The sequence below is a fragment of the Neolamprologus brichardi genome, chromosome 16 (genome assembly GCF_056152115.1).
Source record: "Neolamprologus brichardi isolate AB-2024 chromosome 16, ASM5615211v1, whole genome shotgun sequence".
NCBI lineage: Eukaryota > Metazoa > Chordata > Actinopteri > Cichliformes > Cichlidae > Neolamprologus > Neolamprologus brichardi.
This window is the reverse complement of record NC_142119.1, coordinates 7,578,855-7,589,446: the sequence shown is the minus strand read 5'-3', so window position 1 is coordinate 7,589,446 and position 10,592 is coordinate 7,578,855. Positions and strand designations below refer to the sequence as shown.

Here is a 10,592-nt window from a genome sequence, read left to right as displayed (position 1 = left end):
ACCTCTGGAGGATGGCAATGAGGATGAGGATGAAGACAACGATGAGGATGGTGGTGAAGAAGATATTTACATTCCACAGGGGAACCTAGCCCAGAGTGGACTGCCTTACAGGGCAAACTTCACAAATTTACATTTCAGGCAAGCTGTAGCCCCATGTCTTTTGAGAACTTGTGATGGTATTAAGAACTACCGCAGTTTTACTGCACATCACCTGCAATTGTTAAATGCAAGACACAGAACACAATCTGTAAATGGTTTATTTTTTAGGTGTTCAATTTTAAGGCGGTAGTACTCCTCCTGAAGGGAAAGGACTTTTTTTTTGTTGTTCAAACACATCAATTGTGAGTTGCAATCTGCTCTCCTGCAGGGATGCTGACGGAGCAGGTGCTGCGGATGGGAATGGTGTTTGATCCGCCAGGCTATCCTGAGTAGCAGCTGCAGATGGTTCAGGCGGCAATCTCATCGGCAAACTTGATGGGCCCGGTTCTTGTGATGGCTCCATGCTACAGAAATACATAGGCCTAGTTTAATTATTGTTTTGATTAAATTAATTTAATACAATGAGCATGGATAACACATGAAATGGCTTCTGCAATAAATAAACACTGTAGATATGAATAACCCTGTGTCCTACCTTTGCTGCACTTCAAGGGCCTGCATCATTGATGTGTCAATGCCTGTTGGCAGCCCGGTGACACTGACCTCAGAGTGTCCCAGGACTTGAAAGACAGTGTCGGCTACCTGGGACAGCCGCTTTGCAGGTGGTCCACCCCCTAGAAAGAAACAGTCAATGAACACAGTACTTAGGCATGTAAATTAACTTTGCCAGCAGGAGCAAGTTGCCAGATTATGTGGTAGGCTATAATATTTTGCTCACCTGTGAGTGAGGATTCCCGCTTGTGTGCTGCAATCTCATCTTTTGCCTTGGACTGCAGCACATACCACCTTTTCTCACAATCGTCGCCTGTCCGCACCACCAGTGGAAAAGAGGCATTGATTGTTTGGGATATTGTGTCCCAGGCGCGCCTCTTGCCTTGGCTAGTGACAGTTGGGCCAAATTTTCCTCGTAACATACCTTTATGTTCGTTCACCAACTGGGCCAGCAACAAACCTTGCTCCTCAGTCCAGTTCGGCTTGCGAGTCCTTTTTTTCTCCATTTTCTGTGTTTGTAGGATATTTGTTAACAAGCCTTTATAAATAGACCAGCCAGCAATCACAGACATTGATAAAAGCTGAGCCGTGTTACCCTCGTTAAGACCACACTGGACTTGTAACGTTGGGATTTCTACTTCATTAAGGACAGCCCCTTGAGATAGGCCATCTTGTTTTCAATGGGGTCCATATGGGAGTGAAAGTACAAAATATGCCAGCTAGGATATTAATATGAGCAAATAAGACACGAATCATTATTTGAACAGGGTGTAATGAGTTTAAGTTTTCACATATTTTAGATTCTAATGTTAGGCTATAACCCCTACAGCTTACTATTCATTTTCCAGATATTTTCTTGAATGTGAAATATTATTTACAATTACAGTCAGCATAAGATTAGAGTGTATAATTATGTTTATTGATTTGAGGGTACATCCTTTGCTCATTATCACCAAAAGCTCATTTCCATCAAACTTGTAGGATCAACCAATCACGGCTTTTGAAATGATGACTCATACCTAGCAATGGGGTCAACCACACCTCCTCACTAAGATAGGATTTTCCATCCATTCCTTGCTCAGAGTTCACTGAAAATGTTCTGGAATCACTTCTAAGCTAAAACTCCTGGCAAGGAATTTTTAGGTTAAGTTAGAAGCTCTCTGAGAGGATTCTCAGAATCTTTAGGGATACGGGCCCAGATCATCATCCATTGGACGTAAAACGTACAGCTTATTGCACCAGCAGCATCTGCTCTTATATATATATCTTATATAACTATCATTAGCTTACAGCTTTAAGTGTTTAAGGTATGTGCTAACTAAAAATAAAGACAAGATGATAGTTTATTCAATTTAATGACATTTGCAGATTGTTTCGGTGAAGTTTAATAAACTCCTTGCTACTAAAATATAACAGGACACCGGAGTATATTCCCGAGCATCTCACACTTCTGATAATCAGCTGTCTGCTTGACGTTTATTCAGCTGTGTAAAAACTCAGCCAAACCGATTTACTCAGGAACAAATAAAATACTAAAAAAAAGCCAAACAATAACATTTTTAAGTTATCTAAGTGACTTATGTATGTTTAACCTGAGTAGCAAAAGACGGCGGTGCGTTTGAAAACGATTTGCCGGGTGTTCTCACGGCTCTAGTGAGCCTCGCCCCCGGCTAACTATCGAGCTAGTGGGTAACAGACGTCTCCGAAAACGTCGGAGCGCTTTTGAAAATATGTGGTGTCTTGATAAACTGAGCAGATATTTGAGGTTTACACAACTACATTCACGCCGGAAAATATGTTAAACGTTTATTTTGTGACCCAGAAAGAATAATAAGAGTAATATTAAAACTAATTAGCTGCCGCCATTGTTGGAAACTGAGCTGGGCTGCGCTATGAATTGACTATGTGCACGTTAGCATATGCTACTTCCGGTGCGGAAACTCCTGTGGGGAGCTTTGTTTCCGGTGTCCTATTCGCGCCTGGTTTACGGTCCAAAACAAGTTAAGCAAATTAATAAATAAAGTGACGATTTACATTTCTATAGATGTCTCGGGCATTTACCCAATATATCTGTCAATGATGTTCATCGACTTGTCGATATATTCCCCCTGTGCCTCAGAGCAAAAGAGAAAAGGATTCAAATGTTATATTTCTCAGCTGTCCCTCGTTTACCGCGGGTGTTATGTTCCTAAAATAACCAGCGATAGGTGAAATCAAGTAGCCACTTTTATTTTTTGACGGTGCAAAACGTTTCGTGGACATCGTGGACATACAGCACTGCACTTCAGAGTCACACTGCTAGCATCGATGCAGCGATTCTGTACTGTACAGGAGAGACGTCACGGAGGAGATCGTCTGCAGCGACCAGGACCTAAAAAAAGCATGCAACAAAAAACTTGCACTAAAAAAATCTGCGAAACAACGAGGTGAAAGGTGAACCGCGTTATAGCGAGGGACCGCTGTAATTTTGAAGGTAAGTCACAACATACCCTTCGTAAATACTAATGTATAGAAACCCTTACCAGCAATCATTCATTTTTTGTGTGGCTTTTTTCACGGTTTGTTAACATGCTGTGTAGGTGTGTACTTGACTAGCTGATATTGACATAACGGGGGAAACATCTGGTTCGACTATTCTTCGCCTGTAGTTTGAATGCTGAACATTTGCCAGTTTAAATCATAAGACCAGTCACTATACAGAGATGTGCTTCTGAATGTGGACGATGTGTCTTCTGCTGCAGTGATGCAGTTCTGCTTGTGTTGAGTGATGTAAACAACTGATCGATCTAAACTCTTTAAACGTCAAAATTGATCATTAGATTTTTTATGACACAACAGTGGTGAGTGTTCCCACCTTCTCCTCTTTGTAACTTAACGCGATCTTTCCGTTTTCGAGTTTTGGACATCAATTTTGGAGTATATCTTCGCAGTAGCGATTGACCGCAAAGTAAAGCTACCGGAAATGTACAACCCCACATCCGGTCTCAAACCAGGAAGTTAGCATTTTCTCGTGCACAGGGTCAATTCTGGGACACAGCTTCTTCTTCTTCGGGGTTTAACAGCAGCTGGCATCCTTGTACATGTAGTGCTGCCATCTTCTGTTTCAGTCCGTTATTACACTCTTAAATCCTACTACTTATTCCTCCGTCTTTTGGGATCTTACAAAGCTTCAAACGAGGCGTCGACTATTAAATTAGTCGTCGACGATTTTGATAGTCGACGTAATCGTGACTAGTTGACTAATTGTGGCAGCCCTAATTAATACAGCGTCAAACCACAACAACAGTCGCCTCAAGGTGCTTTATATTGTAAGGTAGATCCTACAACAATACATACAGAGAAAAACCCAACAATCATATGACCCCCTGTGAGCAAGCACTTTGGAGACAGTGGGAAGGAAAAACTCCCTTTTAACAGGAAGAAACCTCCAGCAGAACCAGGCTCAGGGAGGGGCGGGGCCATCATCCACACTCTCCCTCTGTTACAGTGCCTCCACCTCAGAGATTCCCCACCACGTACTCTCGTCTTGTCAATGCTCATCTCTGTGTTCATAACAAAGCTTGTGAAACCTTAACGCTAATCCGTTTGTGGCTGCCCTCCGGCCCCCTTAACAAATAATGAGCTCGGTTTCAAACAGTAATGAGCGTGAAGGTATGGTTTTACTGAACTAAAGGGCACTAAAACAGGGTTCACATGACCATCCAGCTCTTACTTCTCAAGCTCTATTTTATATCCAGCATAGTTTTAATCACAGGAGATAGAAAAGTGTATCTTTTGAGTTTGAGGCGCTCACTTGCTGAAATGCAGGGAATATTGGATTAATTGTTGTTTCCTGATTAACTGCTGATATTATTAGTTCACCATGCTGTAGCTTATTACTTATGTTACACATTTTTGATAACCTGAATTTCATTTTGGGTTATTTCTTGGATAACCTCAGACCTCCTTTCAAGGTCAGTCCAGGTTTATGTCCTGGATCCTCTGAATGTGAAGCCTTGGAGCAACAAAAAGGACAGAATAAAAAGTATGATGACTGCCCCCTGTTCCTTGGGTAAAGTACTAATAGAGTAGATGCTGCCACAGGCAGGCATCCATGAAGGCTGAGTTCAGAAAATGCACCATTTTATTTAGAAAGCTCTACAGCTGATTCAGTGCACTCCCGAGGAAACATCCAGAATGAAGTTGGAATTTTTCAGCCAACGCTTTTGTTTTTAGAGAAGCTGGACAGTTTTAAAAAAAATTATAATAAACATCAAATGTTTTTTTTTTGATGTTCAGAATCAGAATACTTCCTTATTCTCAGGAAGAAATTTCCTTACAGATACTCAATGAAAACATGATAATAAAATTGTTTATATGATATAAACAAGATATTTCAAGTGAAAACTGTCCAGGTGTGATAAGGAGGAGCTGTACAGCTTGAAGGCTACAGTGGAAATGATTGGTTGTGGTGGAACGGAGCTTTTTGTTGAAAGTGCTTCTGTGACTGTCCAGCACATAAATGATTGTCCAATATTGTCCACATGTTGGAGAGCATCCTCCTTTCTGACATCACCATCAGAGCCAAGCTACACACACACACACACACACACACACACACACACACGCACAACACTGCTGGTGTGAGGATCAGTCTGCCGTCCCAGCAAACGGCAGCATCGAGCACGGCTCCATCACACTCAGAGAAAATCCTGACATTGTACAGCAGATTTTAAAGGACCTGCTGTGCGCTTCTATACGCTGCCTTTACAAATAGAATTTTTGTCTTTTTAGTAAAGTCTACTTTATTGTCAGTGAAAACTGAGGTATTTCCAAATATTCAGTCTCCACACACACACTATGGATGGAAACTGTGGTCACCTGAGTTCTGGTCCTCCTCATGGTGCATATGATTCTAGCATTTACATATTAATACATGCAAAATACATAAAATTAACAGGGTCATTAACAAATTATCCTGAGCTAGTTCACTGAGGTGATCAGCACCGAAATACAGTGGAACCCCAACAAAATGAATTCATTCCAGAGGGTCGAAGCACCTTTTTCCGTCGCCTTTTGAGTGAGGCGATGCTGTCTGAAGACGAAATTCTTGGTGGAGGCTGAAGAAAGCATACGTATACATGTACATACGTACGTGTACATGTACATAACATTATGGAATTTAATTCTGAACATTAAAACTAAAACTTACATTTACGTTAATTAAAGTACATACATACACTGTGCAATGAAATGTTTTTAAACTCGCTCATATTTATTCTGGCCCCATTATGAATGAACGACAGGCTTATTGCAAACGAAAAGCACACGAAATAGTGCACTGCAACAACAATACGTCTTTCACGTGGAACAGCGAAACACATTTCGCAAACGGATTTCGTTACACGGACATTTTGTCGTACTCCGGGCAAAAATATTGCTATTAAGTGCCTTTATAACTTGAATCTTTCGTTAAATGGGGTCTTTGTAAGCCGGGGTTCCACTGTATGGCATTCGGCTTCTGCTGATTCAGAAATGTCAGTGTGTAAGCATTCATGCAGATATATTAAACCTCAAACCATCAGAGTTTACAGATGTGGACATAAGTTTATATTAGGGTTAGAGAACATCACAAAGAAATCCAAACTTGTGCAGCAAATCTTGCTTTTGTTTTTCAAAGTTATTAAAGAAAGAGGTGTTTAAATAAATCCTTCAAATAAATCATAAATCACTTTAGGTTGCTGTACTTTTCAGGATTCGTTACTTTCAGCTTGTGTTTTGGACAGACCAGTCCTGGTCAGGTATTTCTCACCAGGAGATGTGACATAAAAGGGGATGAAAGAGGCAAAAACTCTTCTGTGTTTTGTTTTTTGGCACAGCACCAGACGACTGCAGGGGTCCATTAGTTGCCGTTTGGTATTTTGGCACCAAGGTAGCCGAGAGGAGCAAACATAAAGGGAGTAACGTTTTTTTAAGTGTCAGGTCATTTGAAATGCAGCGTTTCTATGAGCTCAACAAACATCAGCAAACACACAAACTGTGTGTGTGTCTGACAGTGTGTTGCAGCTGCTGTAGAGCTAACTTCACTCGGAGATGGAGAAAGATAAAGACGGGACAGGAAGGAGAGAGCTTAGGTAAGGGCTGCTCATTTAAAGCTCACATGTAAATCCTCATGTTTTTGTGCACTGTGATGGTTTAAAATCAGCTGATCAGAAAATCTACTGCAGCTCTCAATAGAAATTATTGTGCATTTTGATTCTTTTCCCCACACTGAGCCATTGCAGCTGATTTAAGGCATCTTCCACCTGCTGAATCCACTTTAACCTCCTCCCTGCTCACTTTCCTGTTCAGAGGCAAAGCCGCCCTCCACAGTGTAGGCAACAGAAAACAGAGATTTAGTTTTTATTGTCCTTCTTTTTTCTGCTCGCGTTCTGCCATCTGACTCAAGCTGAGAACATTTATTAGAATTATGTACTCCTGTCTACTATTATTATTTTATTAGTAATATATCTAGATCAGTTAGCGTTGCATTAAAACACTGGTAGAAACGACCTCCAAAGAGCTACTTATTAGCATCTTACTTTGAGTACTTTTTCACTTCTACTGGAGTATTGTCTGACCATAACTGTATATGTCAGATTATTTTTTCTTATCCTTCTTTCTATAAAAAAGATGTTGTATGTTTAAGAGAAAAGACTAAACCTGCCAGCTGCTCTGTAATTTCCTGTTGAAAACAAGGCTGCATATCCTGATCTGTCTTCCTGTCTCTCTAATTTAAGATATCTTCAGCATCTACTGCACAAACACAGAAGATAGTTGACATCCCTGTGCAGTTTTGAAATGGCAAAATAGAGGCACAACCGTATCAAACAGTCTGAGTGTGACTCCATCCTTACGCAGCAATCTCCCTTCACCAAATCCCTGCAGCACAATTCAATTCCATATCACCACAGGCCAGGGCACCCCGGACGTAACCTGACAGCCATGAAAGCCTGGCAGGGCAATAACCATGAGGATACTCCAAGTCCAAGAAATAAAAGATAGGCTTTTATATGTAGGCTTACATGTCTTATACTATTAATAAAAGAACAAAAGACCAATTGATGACCTATGCTACGTTAAAAGGATATAAAAAGACCAAAACACCATAATGAAACCCTGGAACACACAACCAGAGACATGAATGAAAGAGAGTTTTGAAATGTGAGATTACACCTTGGTTGCTAACTAGTCCTCCTCAGGCAAAGCTTTCCTGAAGTGCTCACTGTCACATCTCACTTACCCCGGGTGTCTCTTCTGGGCTAAACTTGCCAGGAGCCACCCCCAGGACCCGAGCTGTGAATTAAGTCATAATAACTGGAAGCCATGACATGCACTGCCTTAAAACCATAAAACACAAAGTGTACACCTGCACTACAGCGAGGATACAATACAATTTTATTTATATAGGACATTTAAAAACCGCAGGTATGCCAAAGTGCTTCACAGAATGAGTTAAGAGCAATAATAAATACAAATATAAAGCACAAAATACAAATAAAATATACTAACAGGCGGGTAACATAACTAACCAATAATACACCAGGCATAGTAGGCACTAGTGAAGTCCACACACAATGCTGAAGGTTAAAACATTATAAACATTAACAAAGTGATAAAGATAAGTTCCAGTACACTAAAAGGATACATTGTATTGAGTCTATTTTTAAAATTCTGTTATTATTCTTAATGTTTTTAGTTTGCTATGAGAATTTATTAGTTACAAACTTTTATTGCAAGAAAAGTTTTAAAAGTTCTAAATGATTAAAATGTATTAAAACTAACCTTGGCTGACTTTGACCTGCAGCAACCAGTCACTGATGTGTCTGAACTATTTTAAATGGTAAAAATGTTCTGTTGTGCTCTTCTTGTGTGTTCAGCTTTTGGCAATAACGTGCATCATAGTTATAAATTAATAGGATTTAATTTCTTTGTTTTCCAGCTACTCCCTGATGTCACAGAACAAATATCTATTATTCACAATGCAAACAAACATGTACACTGACTAATTACTGATTAAATACAGCTTATTTATGTTAAAGTCAGCTGGGAGTTCCAATATATTTATTGTATAAATGAGCATTCTGAAAACGTAATGTCCCTAAATGACAAACACTTCTCAAACAGCCTCCCCGGTGCACATCTTAGACTCCAGGAGCTGATTTCAGCTGAAAATATTTGAAGCATTTAAGTGTCTTTGCTAGTCTTTCTGGGATCTCCCCCTGAGAAAGCTGCCCAAGGCTTAATAAGATGGGAACGTTATCAAGTTTGAGATTAAAGAATGAATATTTCATATATGCCTTCGAACTTAAAATTCCTGTCTGACCTTATTTTAAATGATGTCATGATATCATTGGTGACGGAGAGCATGTGCAATTCTCTCTCTCTCTTTCCTCCTTTTAATTTAGCTTTTAACCTTTGGCGCTATTTGTACCGTTAATTATTCCCCATCCACATAATTTACCTTTTCTATGCAGGACGAAGAAATTCAAACAAAAACATGTCCAGATGATGCGAGTCGGCTCTTCTATTGTATGAATAAATGTAAGGTTATTAATACAAATCATCGCACTTGAGCCAAAAAAAAGGTCATTTGTTCCGAAAACAGACTCGTGTGGTCAGTTTGTGAATCATAAAGCAGAAAGCAGTTTTATTTGTAATCCTGGAATTTTAATATAAACCTTAATATTTGTCGAGCTAAAATTTCAATAATCAACTTCTATTAATAAATCAAATAAGACATCACCAAAGTTCATCCTGAGAGGAACGTGATTGATCACTGAAATCCATCCAGTATGCTTGGTTAGATATTAATGTGACCAAACAACAGGAGTCTTTCCTGTTCTGGCACAAAGGCTTTTATGCAGCAGGTTTTCCAAAGTAGCGTTCTTCAGTTACCTGCACACCAGGTGACTGAGTGTGTCTTTTTCTTCAGGCTTTCAGCTCTGCTTGTGTTGCTGACTTTGTGTTTGTAGCTGAACACTAAAAGAAGGATCCGCGTATGTCCAAATAAACATGTGGACTTGTGTTGGCGTCTGGGACTGTAGCGTAAGGATCATACTGAAAAAGATGCAACGAGTCGAGTAATTAAGTCATATACCACATTACCTTTACAAGTAATGTGTAATGCATTACTTTTTCTGAGTAATGGCCCCAGCACGGTTAGGAAGTAGAGGTGGGAATCACCATACATCCCACGATACGATATTATCACAATTTTTTAAATATTTTGCGATATTCAGATTCTGTACATAAAGGTAAACTTTATCAATATTCATTTTATCTAATAACAAAGTCTCACACTCAGTCTTTCTCTCATTTCAGTTTTATTGTTGACAAACTGAACGGTTTGCATTACAGTCTAGTCCAACTTAACTGAACACAACCATCTGGTACAATTATAGCTATTCTGAACTATGCAGTTTATGAAAACTATGCAGCCCCTTCAGCAACTGAAGAATTTGAAAGTAAATTAAAACAAAATATAATTTTACATGAAATAAAAAAGTTTTAAACTTAATTAAAATAAAACATGTCTTAAATTAAATAAGTAAACTGTCATGTTTATTGCTGCCATAAAAAAAGTTAAACACATTTGGACAGTGAAGGAATGTCAGGATTCTTGCTCAGAAAAAGGATCAACATGCTCTGAAGTCAGAGCACAAAAACCTTTTTGTAACAAAATATCGATTTCTGCTGTCCCTGTATCCATACATTATTAGCAAACAAAATATCACGATACTACACACTATTGATTTTTTCCCCCACCCCTATTAGGAAGTGAGATGAGGTTACAAGTGTGATGTGAGGCTGTGGCAGGCAGGAGGTGGACCCAAAAGGTGAACTCAGGGTAGCAACTTTATAGTACAAAAAACCCACAACTTGAAAACTAAGAAAAGCCCACTGAGAAACTAGAACCATAG

General features: G+C 39.5%; 1 protein-coding gene across 2 annotated transcripts; it reads right to left on the bottom strand.

The window, feature by feature from the left end:
* Positions 1 to 260: 260 nt before the first annotated feature.
* On the bottom strand, positions 261 to 1,106 carry LOC148098133 (myb-related transcription factor, partner of profilin-like). 2 transcript variants are annotated; one of them, XM_087830128.1, is made up of 3 exons: positions 878 to 1,106; positions 703 to 773; positions 261 to 503 (listed from the first exon to the last, which is right to left on the bottom strand). In XM_087830128.1, exons 1-3 carry the CDS (start codon positions 1,071 to 1,073, stop codon positions 447 to 449), a joined length of 324 nt encoding a protein of 107 aa, XP_087686254.1. In that variant the 5' UTR covers positions 1,074 to 1,106; the 3' UTR covers positions 261 to 446. The 2 variants fall into 2 exon arrangements, 1 of the variants encoding a protein (XP_087686254.1); XR_015716612.1 differs by lacking the exon at positions 878 to 1,106 and having other exon boundaries at positions 420 to 503; positions 635 to 759.
* Positions 1,107 to 10,592: the final 9,486 nt, after the last annotated feature.

Coding starts and splice junctions, on each gene's coding strand:
- LOC148098133 (XM_087830128.1), bottom strand. CDS start 1,073: ATGTTACGAGGAAAATTTGGCCCAACTGTCACTAGCCAAGGCAAGAGG. Junction 774..877: donor GCGGGAATCCTCACTCACAG/GTGAGCAAAATA, acceptor GTTTCTTTCTAG/GGGGTGGACCACCTGCAAAG. Junction 504..702: donor AAGTCCTGGGACACTCTGAG/GTCAGTGTCACC, acceptor GTATTTCTGTAG/CATGGAGCCATCACAAGAAC.